The following is a 26,067-nucleotide window of genomic DNA, read 5'->3' on the forward strand; positions in this document are numbered from 1 at the left end:
TGGCTGCTGCTGAGTTCAGTCCCTTCTCTCTCTGTGACGTTGTCCTCCTTTCCTGGCAGACTGTTTCTCTCCCGCGGCTCGGACGTTGCCCTGAAAAACAAGGAGGGCGAGACTCCGCTGCAGTGCTCGAGCCTCAACTCCCAAGTCTGGGTCACTTTACAGATGAACAAGACACTGAAAGAATCAGCTCCAGAGAAACCCGCCCAGGTGGAGAAGATACTAAGCAGGTGTGACAGCCTGCCTTAAGTTTCAGGCCAACCAAAGTTGTGCTGCCTGCTTTTCTCCTGTCCCCCAAATTTTGGAGAGAAGCCCCCCATCCTCTTAGGAGATGGAGGCTGGGCTGCTGGTCTTTCCACTCGACCCAGGGTAGGTGGGAATCTCCCATGAAAGCAAAATTTTAAAAAGGACAGGGCAGGCAGGGATTTTACCAATCTCCCCCAGCTGAAGAGCATCCATGGCCAACTTGGGCAGAGTCCCTTGGATTCAATCAAACTCTTTAAAGAGCAGAGCTGCCTGCTCTCATTAGCAACCTCAGTGGGTCCTTCCAGCTTTGGATTTTCAGCATCAGCTCCTGCCAGCTCATATGTCGTATTTTGGGCTGATTGATTTGGTGGGATTGGTGGGTTGGAAGCAAAGCGAGATGAAGCTTGGATGACCGGCAAGCATCTAGCTGGTGCCTGCAGCCAAAAGGGAGTGAGCTAGTTCTAGATCCTGGATTTTTAACATGCGGCCTCCTTGGGGGATCCTGTGCCTTGCTTAATTTGCTTTCGGGTGTGGGAGGCCGGCCCTGAATCGCTGGTGTCCCGCCCCCTTGTCTCAACCCGCCCAGTGTGAACCAGAATGAGGCATCAGTTGCTGTTTCATCTGGGTTTTCAGCAAAGCCAAGGGAATTTTCTACCACCCCTTTTCTCTCCCTTGGCTGCAGTTTGGGGGAAGAGCTGTTGCTGGACAGCAGTTCAGGGAGAGGAGCTGCCCGAAGGAGTTGGGTGCAACGACGGACTGACTTTAGAATCCGGGTCGAATGGCCTGAAGCCACCTCTCCTGACTTTAGAATGCGGCAAGGGGGGAGTCTTCAGACACAAGGCTGCGTGTTTCACCTGTGTGCCTGCGCAGCTGCTTGCTTTTAGAGCAGTTCTTTCTCTTCTCCCTTCTGTGACAGAGACATCGCCCGGGGTTATGAGCGAATCCCGATTCCGTGCATCAATTCTGTAGACAGCGAGCCGTGCCCTGTCAACTACAAATACATTTCCCAGAACTGCGTGACTTCCCCCATGAACGTGGACAGGAACATCACTCATTTGCAGGTGCCAGACTGTTGCAGTACTACGTGCCCCTCCCTCCCTCCCTCCCTGATCCCCTCCCTCCCTCCCTCCCCCAGTTCACTGGAGCTGCATGGGTAAATACAGCTGGTCAGAGATGACCAGCTGTATTTCCTCCGTTTCTTTCTCCTCCTAGCAGTCACAATAGAAATTAACACCCTCCATTCTCCCTTCCTCCATCAATGGGCTGCAGGCCTGATGGATCTTCCTGAGCAGCAGCTTCCATCACCCATCACAGTTGACTCTGATGGGAGCAGGGGTCGAGCACCACATGGAAGAGCCTCGGTCCCCTCCTTGTGGTCGGTCCCCTCCTTTTGGAATTGTCCTGCTTGCGGATTTGAATCTCCTGAATAAGGAGAGATGCCAGGACACCACTTCTGCATGCTCAAATCCTTTGAAAGGATTTGCTTTCCTTCGGTGGGGCATGCCCTAGAGCGTATTTTCTTGCTTTAAACCAGAGAAAGACAGCAGTTAGCATCTGGAGGCCCCTTAAAAGAAAAACAAATCCTGTAGTGAAGAGTTGTGCCAAGAAGAACATGATGGCAGGATGCCAGCTGAGTGTGTGAAACCTAATAAAGGCATTTGAAAAATGGCGGACCATCAGGAAGTAGATAAAGCAGAGAGTGGTCTACTAAGAAGCAAATATAAAAAGAGAAAAAAGTAAAATAACATTAGAAACGATAGGAATAATAAGCAATAATGGCTTATAGAGCTGCGTAATCCAGGGTGGGGACTGTGGACCTAGTCAGACCCAACTTCTCTAATCCTGATGGCTCTGGCCCAGCATTTTGCAACTTCCATTGAGTTTTCATCAATGTTTTACTTAGTAGGAAAAACAAGGTACCTGATTATGGCTACCTTGAGCCTTTACACATAAGCAGGGTGAGAAACCCTAGGGGGCAGGTGGTCCAGGAGACATCTCAGAAGAACGTGAGTGGTTGAGTCAACCTCTGCATCACGTTCTTGATGAAGGATGTGCCCAGTCTCTCTTCCATCCCTTCCAAGGATAGGATGCAAATCTCATCCAGAATAAATGCCCTTCTTTCTTTCTTGTTGTTGTTGTTATTTCAGCCCTGGCCACTTGAATTAGGACTTCTTGGCCAGAGACCATGACAGTTTGCCTTTGGTTAGCTCTGCCCCTGTATCCAAACTGCAGAGCCTCTTAAGTAGTTGAACCCACTCCAGTGACTCTGGTTTTTGTTTCTTTGCTTGCAGTACTGTGTGTGCATAGATGACTGTTCCTCCAGTAAGTGCATGTGCGGACAGCTCAGTATGCGCTGCTGGTATGACCGGGTGAGGAATTTGCGCAGGCGTTTTCATCTGGGGAGTTCTGGGGGGTGACGGGGAAGGGGTTGCTTGATTTCTCTCCCCTGGTCTTCCAGCCGTGGTGCCCTGGAGCTCCCATATGGGTGGCAGAAAGGGGAGTACGGAAAACAGGGTTAAATAGGGCTAATGTCAATTTGTTGTCCTGGAGACCGACTCCTGGAGAACATCTGCGAGCAAGGATTCAGGCAATTAAGTTGTGAGAAAGCAAGAAGAGGGGAGGAGTTGGGCAGCTTTGCTGAAAACCTCAGGCCGCTGGGTTTACCTCTGATTTTTATTTTACCTAAAATGTTTATGCCGTGGAGGCTTGTTCTGATGGATCAGCTGGGGGGAGGACGCGCCCCTCGCTCCTGAGCGTCGGCAGAATCGCAAATCGATCCTCTGCCATGGTTTACGTCATTCAGCGAATGACGTAAATCGCCACACAACACTTCATTTGAATCATTCGCATAATGACGTCTTTGCACAAATGACGTAAATCTCTGTGGATAAATATATGTAGATGCTTCGTTGGGTCTACTTCGGGAGCAGTGGGTTTGTCTCTTACTTGCAGGGGGGGGACACATCCAGAGAGAAATCAGGGCCCTTAAGGGGTCCATTAAGTTGAGGTTCCACTATATTTGGCCTTGAGCCGCCTCGGGCGAGGGGGCAAAGGGCTTCATTGGTATGGGACCATAAACCAAGAATTCCCTTCTGTTGGGGACAACATGCAGCTCTCCTTGCCAACAGATGTACAGCTAAAACCTCCCTTTTCTCCTGCACAGGATGGACGGCTCTTGCCAGAATTCAACACGGCTGAGCCGCCACTCATCTTCGAGTGCAACCACGCCTGTTCCTGTTGGAGGACCTGCCGAAATCGGGTGGTGCAAAACGGCCTCCGGTGAGACGTTCAGATGTTCCTCCTTTTGATCCCTCCCTTTGGTGTTTCAGTAGCTCAGTTTTGGCTAGAAACCTTAGTACCTGGATTTGCACATGTGCGCATGCACACATGCACACACACAGTAGCTCCATGTAGCCAATACTAGTTTTGGCTGAATTGGGGGATGGGAAACGAATCACTTTGTAAAATCAGATTTTGAAAGTGCAAACAAAAGCACGTGGCCCTTCCTTGATTCAGCTGGGGAAAGGACATGGAGGGGCCACGCCAAGTCAAGGTTTGGAAAAAGTCTCAGCATCTCACTCCAAATCTGGTCTCCAAAACTAGAAGTCCCCACCAGGATTTGGCTGAGGGCATCATATGGCTTGAAATGAGTCCTGTAGAACTTGGCCAAGATGGCCACGGAACTGGTTCTTTTATGAATTATCCCCCTTGCCTTTGGCTGGAAACCCCACCTGTAGAAATCAAACTGGCCATTTCTCTGACCAGAGTTCACGCCCACTGGTATCACAGAGCCTCATGGGGCTGCCTCTCTGCTCTCTTCCAGGGCGAGGTTACAACTTTTCCGGACGAGGAAGATGGGCTGGGGTGTGAGGACGATGCAAGACATTCCGCTGGGAACCTTTGTGTGCGAGTGAGTGCCTTCTCTTTCAACCCCTGGACGAGGGAGCAAGGATGTGATGTTGGGGGGCAGACTTCTCCTTCTGTTCAGGCTTTCTTAGGAGAAACAAGGTGCCTTAATCATGTACAACATACAAGCTCTTCCGGATGCTTCCAGATTTGGCCCTCCAATGGCTCATTTCCCAAAATGTACGTGTCTCAAGCCAAGCAGCGTATAGATTGATGTCTCTCGGCTCCCTTCCTTGGGTTTCACCCAGACAACTTGGGGTCAGCGGCCTGAATGGTTTGCAGCCAGATTTCGAAGACTTCTGTGGGTAAAGAAGTTAGACCTCTGGAAAGGATTGTCTGACCCTAGCTTGGCAGTAGGACATGGGGTAATTTTGATGGCTTCCTTCAGGATGTGATGATGGTGCACTGGCTTAAAATGGTCCTGGGCAGATGCATGGAAGAGGATACCTTGGTAAGCTAATAATCTCGATGGCTCGATGTGGAACCTCCATGGCTCCGTTTCGCCCATGGGGGAAAGCTTTGGCCCTCTGCGTGCTCTTCGTGGCATTTGGAGGACCTCTGAGAGGCAGCCGGGGTCAGCTCAAAGGTACTTCGGTTGGACCAGCCAACACTTTCTTAATAGCCTCCCTCAAAAGGGAGGAATGTTTGAGAGTATCAGAGGCTCTTGTGAAAGAGGAAGATTGGCTGGATTAGGAACTAGAGCCAGAAATCCCTTCTTGGCAATGCATATCCCCCCCGTGGACCTCTTTAAGTGGAGTTGCGGGTTAATCAAGTTGATGAAAAACAGTCTCTGCTCTTCTTCTCCACTGTAGTGCTTTATTTGAAGCCATACGCGGTCGGTGGCTTGCTAGTCTGTTGGGAAGCTCAGGTCGTGCGGGAGCCAGTTGATTTCAGAAGGGCCACGTAAGATGAGCCACGCAGAGGGATGACACAAGTTCAAAAGGGGGAAAGAAACCTAAAGCTCCCCGTTGCATGAAAGTCCCATTGTGTGTTTTGCCGCTCACCGGCAGTCTGGAAAAGCTAATCCCTCAAACAACGTTCAGTCGCAGCTCCTTCCAAGATGCCTTCCAGGGAATCTGAAGTTTCAGTTTCAAGATAAAAACCTGAAGGTTGACTCTTAGTTGATTGATTGTGCAGCGGCCAACTTTACCAGGAGGCTTCTCAGGCAACGGTGATGTGTGTCAAACGAAAGACATTTGCTTGATTTTCAGAGCTGCCAAGATACTTGTCTCTTGTCTGAAGGCAGCTATGAAGAGTTTTTCTTTCTGGATTCCTCCGCTGTCAGATGACATCATCCCAGCAGAGGGCACAGAGGAACGTTGCAGGGTGTTCTTGTTAGTTTTGCTTTGTTTTTTATCCTGGTCTCTGGGTGGTTTGTAGTAAACCTGTGAAATGGGTTAAAAATTTAAAAGCAAACATACCAAGTGCACAAGCCCAACTGGAGCAAAGGCTCTTCCATATACCAAAAAAGATTTGGGTTAAAAGGCTGAGAAGATCAGTTGGCACTGAAGAAGCCCACTGTGTGGGTGCCAAGCATGCGTCTCTAGAGTGGCTATTTGGCAGTCAGGATGCTGCTATTACTGTACACTCCTCTGCTGGTAGCCGCTAGCCATATTTTGCTTGCAGTCACATCCCTGTGTGAGATTGGTTTGCTCCGAACAGTGCAGTCTTGAAGTATCATCAGGTGCTCTGGGGCTGGAGCTGTGGCAGATGCTTCACACAGGCAAGCCAGCGTATGCCTACCTGAATTGCTCAGCCCTTCTGTGACCTCACAGCAGCTCAGTGAAGAAAACTAGAGGGTAGTCACAAAGGATGCCTGCCATTCATGCTGGCTTGATGTCAAGGTCAACAAGGAGTTACGCCTGCAAGGTGGAATGATTGGCATCTTTGGTTTAAAAGGATTATGCGCAAGATGTGGTCTGGATAAGATGGTGGAAGGATTCTGGGAATTAGAAGATCAAGTGAGTGGACTCAGCGGTCCAGCGTAAGCTAAGGCAGCTTCCATCAAATAGTTACATCATGATTGGTTCATAGCCTTTGTCCTCTTGATGGGCTCCTCAGAGACTTCTTGCAGCCTACCTTTGGAGTGCTTTGGACCATAACTGCCACAGATCTTTGCTTTTGGGTCGTTCTCTCTGCGGCTGATGGGAAGCAAACTTCAAAACATCTGAAAAGACTCAAATAGTCTCTCTGCGTTTCCCAATCATAGCAGTTTCCTGATATGTAGACTTTAGCTTCCTGAATTCCCAACCAGCATGGCCCTTGCTGAGAATTTTGGGAGTTAGTTAGTTAGTTAGTTAGTTTGTTTGTTTATCGCCACCCGTCTCCCCCCAAAGGAGGGACTCTGGGTGGTTTGCAATAAAAACAATGTTAAAATTCAATGCAGTTATAAAAAATAATAAATATAAACAAAGAATAAAAATATAAAATATGATAAAATCCAGGTGGACTGAGAAATTCTGTATCAATCCGTTAAAGGGCCATTCTAGGGGGCTAGCCATCGCCAGGAATAACCATTCCCCTTCCCGCTCCAGGCATGCTGGCAGAACCAGGTTTTTAGTTTTTTTTGAAAGTCCAGGAGCAAGGGGGCTTGTCTCACCTCTGGGGGAAGAATGTTGCAGAGGGCGGGAGCTCCTGCAGAGAAGGCCCGCCTCCTGGACCCCGCCAGATGGAATTCTTTTACAGACGGGGTCCGCAGCATGCCCTCTCTGCATGACCTGGTGGGGCAGGTCGATGTGAGTTGAAGCCCATACATTTAGAACTTGCTAAAATTGGGAGTCACTGCCTTACATCCTACTTTCCTATTAAAAATCATGTATTCCATCCTCCCCGCACACAAAGTTTTTTTGGTTCTGTTCCTGCAGATACGTTGGAGAGCTGATTTCTGACTCAGAGGCAAATGTTCGTGAAGAAGATTGCTATCTTTTCGACCTTGGCAACAAGGTAAGTTTTTTTTTTTTAATTGCTAAGGGCTTCAAGGGCAAATAGAAGTGCTAAAATGAATCCTCCACGGCCTCCCCTCCTTCCATCTTCCATTACACCGGGCAGAACAATCTTTGAGCTGGTGTGTGAAGCTCTTCTCGCCTTTTAAAAAGCAAAGTCCTGTGGAATGGGGGCAGAGAAGCTCAGAGGTTTGATAGTGGGCTTGGGTGAAGGGAACAGAAGCAGACAGACCTTTTCAGGCTGCTGATTTAGAAAAAGGCTGGTTTGGTGGATGGCGAGAAGCAGGGAGCCAAACCCGATCATGTTAGGAAACGGAGCACCATCTTGGAGCGGTGTCTGAGAGCCAGATGACTCAACCAACCCTAATTTTTTGCGCATAGATGCCCTTGCTGGCAATCATAGTTTCAGCCTAGGTTGCCATCCTGGCCATGGAAGATGTACGGGAACAGCTTTTTGTGACTGCATTTTAGTTCATGCACCCCTGCCCCACCACTGATCATTTGGTAGGTCTATGCTGGTTTCCAGTGGGCCTTTAATGGAAGGAAAAACACAACTTAAGTCCCCAGAAAGAACAAATGAGCGAGTGCAAGGTGGCTGCCTTCAAGAAAGATAAGGCAGAACTATGGATATCATTTCTTTTTTTGTCTGGGGTATTGCATAGCTGCAGTCCCCCCACCCCCCTACACGCTTTCATCGTCTACTGCAGTAAGAACGTTAATGACAGAAACAGTAGACTTTTCTCCACCTTGCCTAGCAGCTGAGCAGGGAATCTATAGCTAGCATCATTGTATTGAGTTGGGTGGCCTTAAACATTTGACTTATAGGTAAACAAGGCTGCTGGTTTTGCAGAGTCCTGTACTGCCCAAATTGAACAAAGCCCTCAAGAGGTGCTGGCAGGCTGAGATACCAAAAAGTTCCCTTAGCTTCCATTGGAGGAGCACGCGTTGCTCCTTTCTTTCTCCGCCCCGCTCTTTTTTTTTTAAAGTTGGTCATCTCATTTGCAAAAAAAGTGGACATCCTGCAGGGCCTGGATTTCATACGATTGGATGTCAGGCTCAATAGCATGAACGGGAAGAGGAGATGCCTGGAGCTGTCATGGTCTCTGTTCCAGTGTTCCTAAAAACATCATAACGACTTCCCATGCCACAGGGCTGGCACGAGTTCTTGTACGGGAGGGGGCTGCTCCCGTTCCTTGTACCAGCTTTGAGTTTAAGGAACATGGCGATTGTCATCCCAGCTGCACAGAGAAACTCGTCGTAGGATTTTTCTGGTGGTTATGCATGTGTGAAGCAGTGTTGCCTACGTGTACTCAACTCTTGCATCAACTCAGGAACTCTAAGGGCAATTCATGGTGGGCTGTTTTTAGCTACTCTCCCATCCAGCTCAACTTCCTCCAGATGCGTTGGACCTCAACTCCCACAACCCCAGCTAGGAAGGCCACGTTCTGGTCCATCGGGGTGACTGGTGGCATGGCCCAGTGCCTCTGTGAGTGGGTGCCAAGTTGAGATGTGCAGGTCTAGCTCATGACGGATCTGCAGTGTTGTTGGTGCCCAGTTGGGTTCCTGAAATGAACAGCTGCTTTATTGTTGCTGTTGTTTGCTTATTTTATAAAATCTATAGGCCGTTCCAGCCTAAAAACATCTAAGCAGCATATGAATTGTAGAATAGGATTTCGTCTTCATTTCATTAGATTATCTTTCCAGGAAACAAGAGTGGGAAGCTATGGAAACTTGCTGGGGGGTTTTGGATCAATCATTCTCACTCCAACGTGACCCATAGGATTATTGTGGTGGAGAAAAATTGTAGGAGAGAGTGCGTTATACACTGCCCTGAGGAAACTCAGGGTATAAAATAAAAATGAAATTAATGGGGGTCTGGGGGATTAGAGTTTGACCAAAGCAGTCAGGCCAGCTTTGGAAATGAAGACAGCAGGAAAAAGGATCCAGATCATCATAATAATAAAAAAAAACAGTGAGAACATAAAAACACAATTTCACATTTTCAAAATGTTTTCCTGCATCAACGCAGTGAAAAAAAAAAAAGAAAAACTCAGAGACTATCAGCAGTTCTAAACTGACATGTTGCAGTTTCACAGTATAAAATATAAACTGCCGTTTGATCCTGCTTGCTTGGATTATGTTGTGAACTCGTTCGGACAGAACGCCATGAAGAGGAAGGCTGTAAGTGAATAACAGCAGCAATAATAAATGGGATTTTTCACAAGGTAGGATGCTCGACTCCCAGGGCACCAGCCCCCGCCAGCCCTTCCTTTACTGAACCGCCTTGCCACAAACCTAAACGATGTAGTATTATTTCCACAATAGCTTTAAAGTACTAATCCTTTTGCTCATGTCCAGCCAGAAGTGGGGCTCTTGGTTATGGTAGGAAGGCATGATTTTAAAATATTTAAAACCCCATTGGCACCCAGAGGGCATTAAAAACCTGGTTGCTCCCCCAGGTCTTTGGCTGAGGGAGTTACTATCCCATCTGCTGGATGTGAGACGTTGGGATGTTTTGGGCAGTGTGCCAGCTCTCCTCCTCCTCCTCCTGCTTCTCCTCCATCATCATCATAATCATCTCTCCTTCTCCTTCCTCTTCCTCTTCTGTTCTAATTTGGTTTTGTCATTCGTAGCTGCTGCTGCTTCTGTTCTTCTATTGTCTGGTCCACTGTGAGCTGTTTGGAGTCAGGCAGCATCAGATCAAATCGTAAAATGAATAATGCAGCAGTGCAAAGTGTTTAAAAGTCATCAGCAATGAGCGCTTTTCCCATTTTTCCCTCCCTCCCCTCCTCCTCCCCTCTTCCCCAGGACCGGGACGTCTACTGCATAGATGCTCGCTTCTACGGCAACGTCAGCCGCTTCATCAACCACTTTTGCGAACCCAATCTCATTGCCGTGCGAGTCTTCATGTCCCACCAGGACCTGCGCTTCCCCAGAATCGCCTTCTTCAGCAGCAGACACATACAGGCGGGAGAAGAAATTGGGTACGTCCCGCCCCGGAAGCAGAGATGGAAACTGAGGGGGCGGAAAGAGAGAAGGCCGGTGGGGGCACACCCCTGTAGCCCCCTTTCTCATTTCCCCCTTGAGCGTTGCTGCACCCTGTGCCTTAATTCAGGGAAGCTGGTTCAGAGGATCCTGCTGTAGAAGCAGCGCATCCATTTTTAAATCTCCCCCTTCTCCCATCGCTTCTCAAAAAGAAAAGCTTGTACTGTTTGGCAGGGCCTCACCTTGAGCCTGATCACAAGCCAAAAAAAAGGAGAAAGGGGCAGGGGGATGCGTGCCCCTGACAGCCAAAATTTCGCTCCCTTCTGCCTTTCTTTTCCTGGATCAGCTGCAGGAGGCCAAGAAAAGAGATTGGGGCAGAAACGCTGGGACCCTTAGCTTTGGGGCAGGCTGGCCTGGGTGGTTTCTGTCCTGTCACTTCTGTCTGGCCAGCACTTGGCCAGAAAAAGGCAGCCCAGGTGTGGGGCAGACCTGCGGGTCGCTTCCGAGGCAGGAACTTCCAATGCCATCCCCCGAGTCAGCAGGCCTCTATTTCTGCAGGTTCGACTACGGCGAGAGGTTCTGGAACATCAAGGCCAAGTATTTCAGCTGTCTCTGCAGCTCGCCGAAATGCAGGCACTCCAGCGCCGTCCTGGCTCAGCGGCAGGCCAGCGCGGCTTCCTTCCAGGACGCCCCGGAGAACAGACTCCCTGACACCAGTTCGGCAGCCTTGGCGCCCCCACCTGCCTTTGGAGGGCTTCCCTGAAGAGCCCGGCCCCACCCAAGCGGAGGCCAAGCCACCGGTGGCGTGACGACGATGATGATGGTTTTCGTTCGCTTTGTTTTGCCCTCTCCCTTCCCAGCAAGGCCAGACCCTCTGGCGCATCTGCCGTGATGGTTCCCTGGGGCACGGATGGCAGCGTCGCACCCGGCCTCCCTCCGCTCTTGCGACGTGGCAGGGGGAAGGCGGCCTCGACGTTGTGACAGGCTCCGGCGCGGCGGAAGGAGACTTTCTCTTCCTGCCCATCCCGCCTCTTAATGTGATAAGTGTTCTCCAAGCCCTGTTCCCCTCCCCCCGTTGGAAAGATGAACGTTTAAGCGGATGGCTCGCACCAAGGAGGCTCTCCCGTTGAGCGATCATAAAACTCTGAATACTTGATGGCGGTGAGTCTGCCTCCAAGTCAACACGCCTGCCTTGGCACACTTCAGGGGTCGGTTTTACTTGCGGCCGAATCTTCCCTCCCTCCCTCCCTCCCACTCACCCATTTGCCGGCTGCCCGCGGATTGAAACCGCAGCACCTTTGGAACAGGGGCCCACCAGAGACTGAATCCGGTAAATTCTTTGTTTGTCACTCACTCCCCACCCTCCACCCGATTCACCCAGGCCTGGTGGGCATTCTTCCGGGACTTCTCCGTTATACACCAGTTCTTGGGTAGGTCATTCTTATTTTCCCCCCAGCGTTTTTGTTTTTTAGAGTTTTATTTTATTTTTTCCTTCCCTGCCTCTTCTACCACGTGTATAGGAAACTTGTTTTAAATGACACTAACTCCAAAAGAGAGGGGTCGGGGGTCGGGAGGGGGGCACGGCGTTCTTAAGAAAATTGGTATTCATAGAAACCCTTTTTTGGGCATTTCTTAAGTTGATGCTCAAACTGGGCAGCTCAAGGATTGCCAACAGGAGATTATTTTGTGCCATTCCTGTTTCCTGGGCCAGTTCTGTTCCTTTCTCCTCGAAAGCTACCCGTTGTGAGGCCGAAGTTGGATCGAACCGAGTTTATTTTTTATCATCGGGGGGTGGCATGGGGGGAGGACGGGGCTGGGATGCTGAATGGACGAGTCTCCTCTGACCCTCCTGGTCCTCCTCCTCACCCGAGCAACTACACGGTGCTGATTCTATTGTGATTTTTACTCACTACGTGAATACAAATTTCAGTTGTATAATAAAAGGAGAAAAAAAGAAAAGAAAAAAAAAGAAAGAACAAAGTGATTTTAGTATGAAACGCAGGGACAAAACCCACAAAGCCCTTTTTTAAAAAAAGAAAAAAGTAGTGAGCATAAATCAGTCATCGCCTTTTGCGTGGTGACTAAACAGGTCATTTAATTTTTTTTTTCATATATCTTTCAATACTGTAATTAGTGCAGTATCAGGTTTGAGGTCTTTTCCCCCTTCCACCTGGTGCATCTCTTCTAGACCGTTCATATTGCCGGGTGTTATTCCCCCCCCTCTCGTTTTGTTTTGTTTGTTTTCTGTTAAATGTTTGGACAGTTTTAAGGGGCACCATCTTTCGGCTCTGTCATTTCCTTGTTCTGTTTTCAATGAGATCAATAAAAAAAAGTGCTTTAAAAAAAACTTGATTCTTTGCTCACCTTTTCCAGTCTTGAGTGGAATTCTTTTGGAGCGGAAGTACAAGGTGCCGGTGGCGGTGGTGGTGGTGGTGTGCAATTCCATCAATGTAAATAATATTTAATATTCAAGTTTGTTGGTCATGAAACCAGCAATTTGTCCATTTGAAGCAACAGGATCAGATTCAAAACGACTCAGCCTGTTTAGCAGCAAAGAAATGAGCTGTGTTTTCAATGGTCTCTGCCTTTGAGTTTGCCGATAATATATAAGTGTGGACAATTCATAGGCATAATCAAGGCTTTTATAATTTAAAATTCTAACATTTATGCTGCACAAGGGTAAGTATTGTTTGTGTTGTACTTCTCTATGAACAGATTCCAGCAAGTCAGGGTATGTTTTTCAGTTGTTTTCCATGTCTGCTGATGGTGAAGAATTAAATTTCACTCTGGATTATATTTCTAGTTTTTAAGGTTGTATTGAGCCCAGTGGCCTAGGTTATGCCTCTGGTAGGAAAGTTCTTAGGAGAGGCTGTGTGAAAGGTGAAAGGTCCCCTGTGCAAGCACCAAGTCATGTCTGACCCTTTGGGCTATAGCTGATGACCAGAAATAACCCACATCTCACCACCTTTTTGGCTGTTAGCTAACTAGTCATTCCCTAGTTCGTGCATCTTCCCAGAAATGCAGGTGCTTCACAAACTCTTCCTTCTGGCATAGCTGGTCCTGGTGAATAGCAGCCTTAGGCTATTAACCAAGCTCACCCAGCTCCAGTGGTTCATTGAATTTTTAAACTACTTGTCTGACAAGAGTTCTCTAAATGATGCACACAAAACACAGGGCATAAAATAGGTCCAGCCTCAGCAGACTACAAACCTGGTGTGAAAGATCTCCTTTTCTGCCTGGAAAGAATAGCAACCAATATGTTGGGGGCCATAACTTCAGAATTCTTGACTGGAACTCATTTCTCCAGGTACTTGAATCTTTGAAATGGGGACAGGGGACAGAGTGGGATTTTGCTCCTAGGAATCGCTCAGCCATTCACATTTCACCCATCCTTTGCCCTTATTGGCAAGTGGCAGCCAGCCATGAAAGGGAACAAAGGTTGAAGGGTATTTTCTGCCACCATTTGCTTTGAGATGGCCATTCCTAGTAACTCTCCAGTCTTGATCTAGATACGATTGTCATGGCTTTCCATTCCATGTAGATGAGTGCCATGTCCAATTCTGAGTGCCACGTTTCCAGGAAGACGTGGCAATCCAGAGTGTGTCTGGTGAGAGCAGACCAGGTTGAGGCCTGAAGGCAAGTGCTGTGCATGTGAAATAATTTCCAGCTTGGAGAAGAGAACGTTTAAGGGGAAGCCTTGCAGTAGTCAGCCGTCTAAAGGACTGTCACATAGAGAATGACTCAAATGTCTTTGCCATCTCTAGGAAGCATCCATTCCAATGGATGGAAATAGAAGACAGGTGGATTTTGACTAGACATTGGGGAAGCAGTGAGATGCTCTCCTCTTCAAGTATTTAAAGGAAGCTGAGGTGGCCACGTATCAGGGATTCTGTTTCCATTCTATGTGGAGAAGCAATTGTCTTTCAGGATACCTCCAGCTATTTAGAATTGTATGCATTTACTTAGAATGGCTTCCCCAAAAATCCCTCCCTTCCTCCCTCCCTCCCTTTGATTTACCTTGATGGGCTTGTGAAATATTTCACCTTATCCATTTTCAGCCCAGCATGCTAAATCTCTCTCTGACCCCACCCCATCACCCTATTTCTCGCTAAGCTTCAAAAGTCCCACTTTTTGTCACCTTTCCTCTTTTGATCAAGTACTTAAAACCTGAGAAATGAAAAAAAAAGACTCGCTTTTCTTTGAGAGTATCAACGTTCTTGCATTGGGGGACATCTTGGCTGCCTCTGGCCCACTTCGGCTGATTTCAAAATGCTAAGCAGGGTTGGGTTTGGTTAGGATTTGGAGGAGAGACCACCCCCCAAAATGCCAGGACTAGGTTTAATGGGGAAGTTGAAAACACATGAGCAAGACAGTGGCAAACTAATATATGTTGTCAAGAAAACTAGAGGTTCACGAAGTGACCAGGAGTTGAGCTGAATTCAAAGTCCTAATGCACCCCTCTTTTCAAATATAGGGCTGGGAAATCGCTGTTATTTACTTGCTGGGGGTGCATCGCCTGCAAAACAAAGGGGGGTTGTCTCCGAGCTGCTGAAAGATGTTTATCTCCAACAGATCTGGATGGAAGCGCAGCTGCTGGACTCTTATTTTGCTGAGGCTGGTACATTATGAGAAACTTGGCAGGTTAGAATTGTTCAGTCTGCCTATATAAAGGCAAGCCATTTCCTCACTCCCAAGACTTTGCCTTGCAAGAAATATTAGCTCATCTCTCCGATAACTGCTTCTGTTCCATCTCCGCAGCCCCGGGAGAGAAAAGCGACTCTCGTCTTTTTAATTTCCTTTTGGTGGCACTGCTTGAGCCTTGTTTGGGGTGGGGGAGTAAAAATCCAGAGATGGTTATCTGGGAAACTTGAAAGACCTGCAGGGGAAGCTTTGACAACCTCGATGGGCTGCAACCAATGGGAAAGTAACATGCTTTGCATCCCAGAATTTTCCGGTGTGACCCCTGGTGTAAGTCTGATCCAGATTCAGCTGCTGAAACTGAACAGACTCTGCTGTTTGCAAAACCAGGGCTAGATGCACTGAAACAGGGCTCATATCCTGGCTTGCTTTAGTTATGATTTGTTGAGCGAGCCATAGAATGGGTTCTGATATCATGCAAAGTCATAGTGTGGGTTGTTTGCTATTCACTGAAGTTATTTGTCAATGTGAATTGCAGCTGCAGTCTCTGGAGGTCAGCTGCCAGCAACAAAGCTGACTTCTATTGGGTGACTATTAAGATACCTACTTCAAAAGCATGTTAATATTGATTTTGATATAACTGCCTTGCCAATGGAAAAGCAGGTTCGTGTTTAATAAATACAGGATCATCCTTCATTCTTCCCAGAAGCAAAGCTCAAATGGTTGAGAGATAAAACATGAACCATATTATTTCAAGCCCATAGTGGAAATGATACGTGCCTGGCTCTGAACATACCTATATAGAAACAAAATCCCAGGTATCAGCTGGGGGTATTTCAAAGTACATGGGTATAGAATTGTGGCCTTAAAACTAGAACATTCACTTTGCCAGATACTTTGTTTTCTTGTTCAAATTTCTATCTGCTAGTGTTGCATATGTCATCTTGAGTGTGCTGGTTTTAAAGAGGAAATGAAGGTTTTTATTCCTTATTAAAAATTAAACATTTTTAAAAGCTGGGCTTTCTTCAGATGGTTTTCTGGAAGTGACAAGATGGTTCTGTATCGGTCAAACCCAGCCTGTGTGTTTCTTAACTATGATTTAAGGCTTAGTATTTTTGTAATCTATGGTTTGTTTGCATTTTGGGCTTAGCATCACAGTTAACTATAGTTTAAAGCTTAGCCAACTGAGACATAGTCAGCAAACCACTACTGCATTCATAAATTATGCACGATGTATTTAACCATAATGAATAAATCACAACATTATTTGTTATTTCATTTGTACAGCCACCCACATGCCATGCAACTCTGGGCTGCTAACAGAGGATTAAAAATATATTTTAAAAAATAACAAATCATTAAAACACATTGCCCTGGAGGCAACTCATATTCAGAACATTAAAAACAACACCCAAGCCACTGCCTAGGGAAAGAATCAGTTCTTCAAGACATTATAAAAGGCTGGTTTCACACGTATTAAACCATCAACCATTTTTTACAAACCTCAATAACTTGGTGCAGATTTTGCTAAGCTGTAGTTTATTTAACAAGCCACAGCTGACTTGCTTCCAGGGTTAAGCTCTGCTACCGTATAAACTCATATATAAACCCACCATAACTGTGTTCCCACAATCCACTAAGCCAAAATCAAACACATCGTATCATGGTTTAGATCAGTGGAAGGGTTCATGCGTTGCACAAAGTCCCAGTGAGGTTGGTTTGATTTCAGCTGGTCAACCCACCCATTAGAGCTTGTAAACCAGGATTTACAGCTTAGCATGTTGTGTAAACCCAGCCCATTGGAACTCAGGCAACTCATGTTTAGCAGAATAGGTAAGCCCAATGGTATTCAATCTGTGCTAGCCCAATCCTGCTGCATTTGCTTCCCCCACCCAGCTTATTCTGCTTAAACCTGGCTGGTGCTTTTGCAAAACCCCAAGCCACTGCTGCTACTTCCAGGTGGAGAAGATCAAGACAGGAGTGGCTTATCATTTAATGAGAGATCAGCAACCTTTCACTCTTTCCTTGGCCATGGAGCAGCTAACAGCAGTGGAGATGGATTTGAGGCCCAGGAGAAGCGTTTCTTTCTTTCTCTCTCTTCCATCCCCTGTGCATGATAGTTCCGGCCACCTTTGCCATTTTCTTATCCACTGCCAAACCACTGGGTTCACCCCAGAAGAGTTACATCCTGGAGAGGATCTCAACCCACAGCAGTGTTCTCAGGTGAAGTAAGTTGCTTCATTCACAGAGGCTCTTTGCTCACCACAATTGAGGGCCCGGTTTCAACCAAGCCAGTTTTAATTCAATATATGGGTGCTTTCATGTTTTGATAGCAATGTCTTCCTTGCAGACAAAGCTATTAATGGATTGCTATTGGGGAAGGAAGGTTTTGGACTGTGGCTTGTATGGTACAAGGTGGTGGTTGCTTCATACGATATTGTGAAAGCAAAACAAACTGGGTGATGGCTTTGTGTGGCATGGGAATCCTGGTGCTGTGGTTTGGGTTTAGACTGATTTTCTCAGAAGATGAAGGTCTCTTCCCTTTGTTTCCTGTCTTGTGTTTTACTTTTTTTCTTAAGCACTTATTTAAAGTATCTTTTTCTGGGAAAGGTGCACATGGCTAGTGCTGCCAGGGCCTGTTCCTTCTGTAAGTAGGCATGTGATCTCTAAGGGCTCACTCTCCTACAGCCCTCTTTCTTGTCTGTGACTTGCTTTGCAAGAGCAACCAGGATGATGATGATGATTAATACCGGATTTGTATTATGAGCATGGTTAGCATTTCCAAAGGCTGCCTGGAATGGAATCTTGAGTATGCAAGCCACATCTCAGACCAAGGTTGCTTTTAGAGGCCGCCCTCTTCTTTGCTTTGTGACTCTTCTTCAGAAGACTGAAATGAACTGGGAGAGCACAGGCAGCTAACTGATTGGCAAGCAATGCTGGCACTTGGACAGAGGAAATAAGGAAAGGCTGAGCAGCCTATCCAGCTTGAGAACGAGGGCACTGGAGGATGGTTGGATTTCAGCAGCCACTCCAAGCTGACCATGGGTTTTTGTGCAAGATGCCACAAGCCTCTTCTCTGAGGTTCCTTTATACTGGTCTATGACCAGAATAAAGAATGCAATCAGATCAAATCTGAGGTTCCTCTTGACTTGGAAAATGCGAGGGAGGCTGAAGACAGGGAAGACGTTTGTTCTGTCTCTCCTCTCTTTCCTTACTCAGAAGAAGGCAGCCTGAGACAATCTAGGGGTGCTACAGTATGACTCTCATCATTTGTCAGCGCCACTATATATACCAAACCAAGGAAGTAACTCCAAAGGAAGGCTAAAGATACTTTATTACACTGTTTTCTCAACCTTGGCCACTTGAAGATGTGTGGCCTTCAACTCCCAGAATTCCCCAGCCAGCAAGTTGAGAAACACTGCTTTATTATATCAGCTAATGTAACAGAAGTGGAATTGTACTTTACTCGCCCACCCCATACTCTGTAAGCTAAGGAGTTTGGCAAAGCTGTTTCCTCCTCTCCTACTGCTTCAGGCTTGAGTTCTGCTTCTTACCTTGTACCTCTGGGGACAGATCTGGCTTATCTCCATCAAGATTGCCATCTTTACACTCTGCATGTCATTGGTGGAGGCTGATGCAGTTGGAAATGGGACACTTCTGGTCAGCTTAGTTTGTGGTAGACTTGTTGCATGGGAAAGAGGAAATACTGTATCCCACTACTGTCCATACCTCCTGCGCTGCAGTTCTAGAAGGAGGACCTTATTTGTAGAAGAACGTCCATAGCTCAAGATCAGAATGCCTGGTTTGTGTGTCAGAGATCCCAACATTTAACTCTCACTATCTCTTGGTAGGACTGGGAAAGCCTTGGGTCAAACCAACATCCATCAAATCGGTTTGGCCTAGTGGTTAAGGTGCTGGGCTAGAAACCAGGCAATGGTGAGTTCTAGTCCTGCTTTAGGCCTGAAAGCTGGCTGGGTGATCTTGGGCCAGTCCCCCTCTCTCAGCCTAACTCACCTCACAGGGTTGCTGTTGTGGGGAAAATAGGAGGAGGAAGGAGTATTAGATATGTTTGCCACCTTGCGTTATTTATGAAAATAATAAAGGCAGGATGAAAATTAAATAAATAAATCTGCTATCCATTGGTAGATGGTTGCATCAAGCCAGTGTGCAGCTGATTAAATAGCTGTATCAAGATAAGTCATTGTGGTTTGTAAACCACTTTGTGTAGGGAGACCTCTCTTAAACTGGCTGCCTTCCAAATACATAGACTGGTCCCAGAGATCTCTACTTAGCACGGTCGTTCTTGGGATTGTGGGAGTTGAAATGCACGTAGGATGGACAACATGGGTTCACAGTTCAGTATTGCTCATGTTTGGCCATGCTGGCTAGCAGTGCTGGGAGTCATAGATTGACAAAAGCTAGGGGAAGTTTGGGTTACAGTTCAGCATCACATGTAAACTAGGCCAGTCAGGAAATAGGAATAATGATGGCATGGGTGACTGGTTTAGCATATACGCCTGGCCTGGTGATAGCAAATATTGGATGCTTGAATGTTCATATTTTCAGACAAGAGTGTGAGTTTGGAGATCAGCTGGCTAACAAATTTCAGAAACCAGGTTGGTGGTAGAGTAGCTCTTTTCCTTTGGCTTTGCTCTCTGCACCTTGCATGGTGGCTTCTTTTTGGACTCCAGAAGTTACAGAAGACAATTTGGAGTTGCTGAAGCAAACTCTAATCCAAGCTGCTTGTCAGGTGGAAGACCTGCTACTCTGGGGTTAGCTGCTTGTTAAATGAATTTAACATGTTGGCAATTAGCAAGGAAAGAATTGTTGATACACAGAAGAGCAAGGTTGGCTTGCAAGGCAGAGGAAGTGGTTCCATTTTAAAGGTTAATGACTAATTGCACAAATAAGAAGCAAGTGCTACAAATTAGGATAGTCATGTCTTTGTATGAGGAAGCAGTAAAACTCTTAAAACCTACTTTAAACAAAACAGTTTCAAGGAAGTAGATAACATGATTCCTTTTGGAAAAAGAAAATGACTTTTCTGCTTATTTTATTCTTCACATGCCTCTGAGACTTCATGTATGACATATACAGTATTTGGGGGGGAGGCAAGGACTAAATGTGTGGGCCAATAATGTGAAAAGGGTGGGGCACGTAACATCAAGATTTTCTGATTTTTCCCCTTTTGTGGGGTGGGAGCGAGAAGAACCTTTGTATTTTTACAATTTTGCAATTATGTCTAGCCTGTATTAGCCTTTATAGTTTTTTTTTTAAAATCAAAATCACATGATAATGATTTGGGGCAATTGTGCTTTGAATGGGTTCCAGGACCCATGCACACAAAACCATTTGGAAGCTATGTGGGTCCTTGTGACCTCAGATCATTGTCTTTTGTATTTGGTTTGTTCATTTCCTAGGTCCATGCTGTAAACGTTGGATTTTAAAAATAGCATCCACCGTCTTGTATGAGTAATTTTTGTTCTAATAATGGTATGAGCGTATCATTGGATTTATATATATTTAAATCACAGGGCTTCCAAAATATCCCTGGTTTTGTGTTTATCATCATTCGTGGTTTTCTTTCTGCTGTGACTGCACTTCTTCCCCCTTGCCTCTGCATAAAAACAGTTGCTTGGAATCTGGCAGAAGGTTTTAGATCGATCTAGCTGATGCTGGAAATGTTTGGCATATGAGACAAATTGGCACTGTGATTGGTTTCCACTTTTGATCACAGGGTATTAACAGAAAATAAAATCATTAGGGGGCAGAATATCAATATTATCCATGTCTGTGTTCAAACAAGTCTTTGAAATGGGGATCATCAGTTAAATGCAAGGCCTGGAAGAAGTTAACTCTGCATTTTTGGAGGGGGAGGAGAGGGGTGAGATAAGAAGTTGGTTTTGATCCACCATTAGAAATGCTTGATCTGGTGGCAGCACAAATGCCTTTGAAAGTGTCTTGAAATTACCTATGTGGGCAGAATCAGATTCATTTATTGAATGGGCCTGAAAGCCATTGACTTCACAGTTTCAGCTTTCTTTGTGTGTGTATGCATGGGATTGAATTTATTTTCCTGAAACACAGAACTTTGTTTATAGTATCTTCTTCCCAACCTGGCCCATAGATACTGCATCATGCAATAAATATACAGTATAATAAGCAATCAACAATAAATATGATCAAAGCACATCACTGCAGAGAGAAGCCGGTATCCAAACATACCTACTGAACTTGATGAAGCTTACTTTAGAACAGAAATATGAAGCTGCACTTTAAGGACGTTTTCAATCTTAGGTCTGCAAATCTAAGGACACCAACTGGGAATAAGCTTCAGTAGGCATTGCAAGCTTATATTCCCAGCAAAGCAAGGAAGACACACATGGCAGTTTCATGACTTTAAAACTTGCGTGTTTAAAAAAGCAGCTGATTTAAAATAGCTCTTTCCAAACAAAATTTCCAAGGTGGCCTATAGCCCAGCTGCACTGATCTGTTTCAAGCAGGGTTTTAAAATGCATTTTCTGAAATGTTGTCAGTGGAATAATACTCATCTGGAGAAGTATTAAAGAATGTTCTTTTAGAATACAGTCCAGGGAAATGGGGATTGGCAATGAAGAAGCTAAGGGGAAGGGTGTTCTGTACAAGCTCAGAGTGGTCACTTCATTCTTGATCATGATGGTTTCATTCTTGATCCTGTCGGGTTTTTTTTTCTTTTTTAAAGAAGGAACTAGTGGAATGAGTAGGGCTAAAAATGAACTTGGCAGGACAGCTTGTACTGATGAAATCCCACTTCCCAAACACTGATTTGCTCTATCTGCAGATGGTCTTTGCATGTTGCTAGTGCAATATCTCAAGCCTGTATACCTTCAAGACCATCTTCTCCAGACTGAATATGTCCCATCTAGTGAAATTGGCAAGGGAGGGATTGCTGAGCATCCCCTCTTTGAAAGAATGCCATCTATGGGACCCCAGGAGTGAGCCTTTTCAGTGATGGCCCCCTTTCTTTGGGTCCTCTAGATATCTGGTCCTCTTCCACTCTATTGGGCATCTGAAGGGCTGTGGAGGTGTTCTGAATTTAGCCACCCGCAACCCCCAGGATGGGACTGTCATAATTTGTGGGGTGTTTCTGTGTTGGATTGATTTAATTTTAACCTGTTTAGCATCCTGTGGGATACTTAAGGCTGATTTAGTGATATGGATGCCTTAGTAAATAAAATAAAACATTATTTTCTTTAAATTGGGAGACTTCTCAAATTTGAGGGCCATTTGTTCTTGCTCCAGGGGTCTGTAGGTGACTGGAACAGTGTACCTCAATTGGGATTAATAGTATGCCACACTGTGTGGTGGTGTATAGTCCAGAGTGAGAAAATACAGTAATGTTTGTTACCAGAAGTGATCGGGAATGGGAATTACTGGCTTGTTGTACCTGTGTAGCCATGAAGGTTTTGGAACCCATGGAGATGCTCCACTGTTAAGTCCGTCTACAGCTTTTGGAGGCAGAGGGATACAAATCTTCAAGGGTGACCATTACCTCCGGTAGCATCTTCAAAGAAGGGCATAATTCTACATGCCAATGACTGAAGTCTTGTCAAGAATGAGTGATATTTTATTGATCATCAATTTGTTGACAAGATTCACCCATGCCACTAAGGCCTTTGTGAGCCTGTTAGGTTTTGGATCCCAGGTAGGAAGCCAGGCCTTACAGCTTGTCCATCTTGCTCCCTGGCTTAGTGCCAGGGTCATCCCTGATCATTGTAGCTCACCCAGCAAAGTGTGGTTAAAGCAAACTGGCTGATCAAGATAATCTAGCCTCAGTCTTTTGGGACTGGAGCATTTCTTCACTGCTGGCTGCAAGTTGAAGGATCGAATGTTCTTTGGGCCTGCCTTTCCCTTGGCACTGAGTGGCATTTACCTCTAGGAAAATCGAATCCTTTGGAGAGCGCAAAGCTCGCAGAGGTCTGGTGAAAAGTAGGAATCTCGCCGTTCTGAAGAGACGTGCGTGCGCTTTCAAGAGCGTTCGTTTCAGCACCTGGATAGTTCCCGGGGCCGAGCCGCCCGCCTCTCCGGCGCTCCTCCCCGATTCAATTTGTTCCCCCTCTGGGTGCCGCCTCCCGTGGTCCTTTCCCAAGGCTTCCATTGCTCTCGTGTTCCATCCTTCGTGTTTTTTTTTAGTGTCCCCATCCCAACCCCGGGCTCCTTGAACCTCCAAGCTTAGCACGTAAGCAGGTGGGGATGAGATTTGGGGAAAGAAAGTGGGTGGGAGGGAGCGAAAGGTTGGCGCTCCAGAGCCGCCCCCTGCTATCTAGAGCCGCCCCCTGTTCGAGCGCCGAGCCTTGGAGAAGGGGCGGATCCTTTCTCTCCCTTCTCCCTTATTGATACAGGGTTTCGTTGGGTACCCATGCGGAGTCGGGTGGAGCAGGCGTCGCTGATTGGCTTCCCGACTGTCAGCTGGCTGTGCCTTCTTTCTTTTTTTTTTTTTTTTGAGGGGCGAGGTTCACTTACCGGTTGCTCTTGACGTTTCCATTTCGCTCTCGCCAAGGCTGCCGGCAAGCCCCCGACCCCTGCAAGGAGAAAAGCCGGGGGGACCGAATAAGCATCTCCCCACCCTCAGACCCGGGGAGGAAGGAGAAGAGAGGCCCAGGCCAGGCTGAGTGGCTCCCAGCCCCTTCTGGATCACCCGTGCAAATCTCTGCGGCTCGCCCCCAGCTCCGGGGGAGCCAGGCTGCCTTCTGCGCGCCGCGCCATGGTGGGGTGTCGGAAAGGAGGCTCCTGGGTGGGAAGTTGATGCGGCTCTCCTCTTCTTCCAGCCGAAGCGGTGGGACCCGAGCCTCGCCTCCGCCTCCGCCTCCAGCGCTTGACGGCCTCCGCCTCGCCGAGCCTCGCCCCTGAGCGGCGGCGGCCGCTTCTTCCTGCTGCTGCTTCCAGAGTCCAGCCGCAGCCTGCCCGCCTTCGTCAGCAGCAAGAACAGCAGCCGCGGCGGCGGCGGCGGCGGCGGCACCACCAGAAGCCCAGGCTTCCTCCCTCCCTCCCTGGCGCTGGGATGCGTCTTTCCCCTCGCCGCTCGGAGGGCCAGCACTGCGCGCTTGCAGAAGGAGCACCAGCATGGCTCGCTTCGGAGAGGACCTGCCCAGCCGCTACGGAGCTGGCGGCGCGGGGGCCCCCGCGGGGCCTGGCGGGGCCCGCGGCAGCAGCCGCCAGGGGCCCCCCGGCCAGCCGGGCCCGAGGCCCCAGATGTATAAGCAGACAAAGGCCCAGCGGGCCCGGACGATGGCTATCTACAACCCCATCCCGGTCAAGCAGAACTGCTTCACGGTCAACCGCTCGCTCTTCATCTTCAGCGAGGACAACGTGATCCGCAAATACGCCAAGCGCATCACCGAGTGGCCATATCCTTGCTGGCACTGGGGCGGGGGGGCTTGGGATTCTCCCCACTCCCTCCATCCCAGGCACCCTCCTCCGTCCCCAGGAGCCTGGCTTTCTGCACCCAACGGGACACGCGTAGATGTGGGAAAGGGGGCTTTCGGAGAACGTGGGCTCCTTCCTGTGTCCGGGCAGGAGGGTTCCACATTGGGGATGGGCGTGTCGGCATGCTTGGTGTGGCCGGAGGGGGCCCTGGAATGCTTTTGGGGAGGGGAGCAGGAGAGGTTTCTAGGGCCATCTGTGGAAATGGAGGGGGTGTCTGTCTCTCTCTCCTCCGGACCCCGAGCTGGTTCTAAGTCCCTCTAGAGTAAAACCACTTTGCAGCCTCTTTGGCACAGCTTTTCTGCTTTTTTTGGCAGGGAAAGGAGGCTTAACTTGGAGTGGGTGGGTGGATGATGGTTGGTTCCCCCATAGGAAGGTGAGGATTCTCCACCCCCACTGGCCAGAAGTCAACTTTGGCTGCTGGGAATTGTTCTCATAGATGCCTCTTTTACATGTATGTAGGTACGTATGTACATATGGGTGTACCTGTAATCTCTGAAATTTAAGAGGTTGCCCAAAGGCCTGTAAAAGATCCCTTACCGTTTCCAGGTGCTGCATTTTTTTGTTAATCCATTTGTTTTAGTTGTGTCTCTTTGGCAACAGAAAGTCAGATCACCTTTCCCTGAGTTTCCTAAAGCCTCTTGTGAGTTTCATTGGATTCCCACCCCGCCTGCTGTGGCTTGTTCCTTAACTCTTCTGGTGTGTTAGGTCAAGACAACCCAAGCAACAGTCTGATATCCAAGTTAGGTTAAGAAGAAGGATTATTTCATCTTCCTTGGAGTGAAGGAGTTAGAAGAAGCATTTTTTACTTCTTCTGCCTCCTCTTGTGTCAGTTTGACCTTTTTAGTTTGTGCAGAAAGAGAGGGAAGGTGTTTTCATGCATTCACCCTTGCCATCTTGTTGCTGACAAAATCCTGGGGAAAGAATAAATATTTATGGAAAATCAAAATCAAAACCAATACACTACCACCTTAGCATTTGCACACGACGAGGCATAATGTGAATTGGGTCTGCCACTGCATGTTGTTGGAATCTAAGCTTTGTAGCTTCTAAAACCCAAATTTGTGGCTTTGTGCAATGTGTGAACCCAACCACGAGGGCCTCAGCCAAACCTATGTTAAAACAAACCACGTTGTACATGATGGGTGAGGCCATCCATTATGGTTTGTATGCTGCAGCTTGTGTCTAGGTATGATTTGCAATTTTGGTCCATTGTGGCTTGATCAGTGGTGTATAGTTAAAAGAAATCACAGTTTGGCATGATGAGCAAACCCAGGCTTTGTGAAAATTAAAAAAAAAACCGAAAATTTTATTTATTTAAATTGGGCACATCTAACAATCAAATGTAACATATGCCTTTGTCATATAATTGGAAATCAGATGCATGGGAATAATTCAGAGGCTTGTTGATATTTTTTACCTGTGAGGGTCATTATCCATAGGCTTGGTATTGTACATTACCTAATCCAGAATAATGCTGTGCCAAAATATGCCTTGCCGTATCTCAGAGGTATCCTTCCCTTGAAAAAGTGGCTTCTGTTTTTCTACCTTATTCTCGGCATGCTTGAGAATTTCTTTCCAATTTCTCTGGCTGGCATTTTGATCTGATTTTATTGTTAGAAACGGGCATGCTGATAGTGGTATTTGCTGTTGCATTTTCCATCCCATTGCAGCCTCCCTGGCTCACTCCCCCCCCCCAATCTAAATAAAGCTTTCTGGGGGGAGTTCCTTTCTTTTTGAGGCCTCTAGGATTGAATGGAAGCTAGGAGGGCTACAGATGGCTGTTCCCCATCTTTCTATCCCTCTGAAGTCCCTCTGGCTGCCCACTCTTCCCAATCTGAAGAAGCCCCCTTCTGAGGTCTTTCTCTGACTCTAAATGAAAGATGGGGGG

At 47.2% G+C, this 26,067-nt stretch overlaps 1 protein-coding gene across 8 annotated transcripts in view; it reads left to right on the forward strand.

The window, feature by feature from the left end:
- EHMT1 (euchromatic histone lysine methyltransferase 1) overlaps positions 1-12,045 on the forward strand; it is an 87,677-nt gene extending 75,632 nt beyond the window's left edge. For 7 of the 8 annotated variants that reach the window (XM_063316398.1, XM_063316403.1, XM_063316397.1 and 4 more), the window contains 8 exons: positions 60-227; positions 1,160-1,304; positions 2,535-2,612; positions 3,407-3,522; positions 4,067-4,153; positions 7,014-7,092; positions 9,900-10,075; positions 10,635-12,045. In XM_063316398.1, coding sequence (XP_063172468.1) covers positions 60-227; positions 1,160-1,304; positions 2,535-2,612; positions 3,407-3,522; positions 4,067-4,153; positions 7,014-7,092; positions 9,900-10,075; positions 10,635-10,839 — 1,054 coding nt within the window. In that variant the 3' untranslated portion in view covers positions 10,840-12,045. Of the gene's footprint in view, positions 1-59; positions 228-1,159; positions 1,305-2,534; positions 2,613-3,406; positions 3,523-4,066; positions 4,154-7,013; positions 7,093-9,899; positions 10,076-10,634 lie in introns of those variants that run through there. The other variant, XR_010068791.1, reaches the window with a different exon arrangement.
- Positions 12,046-26,067: the final 14,022 nt, after the last annotated feature.

Source organism: Candoia aspera, chromosome 16 (genome assembly GCF_035149785.1).
Source record: "Candoia aspera isolate rCanAsp1 chromosome 16, rCanAsp1.hap2, whole genome shotgun sequence".
NCBI classification, from domain to species: domain Eukaryota; kingdom Metazoa; phylum Chordata; class Lepidosauria; order Squamata; family Boidae; genus Candoia; species Candoia aspera.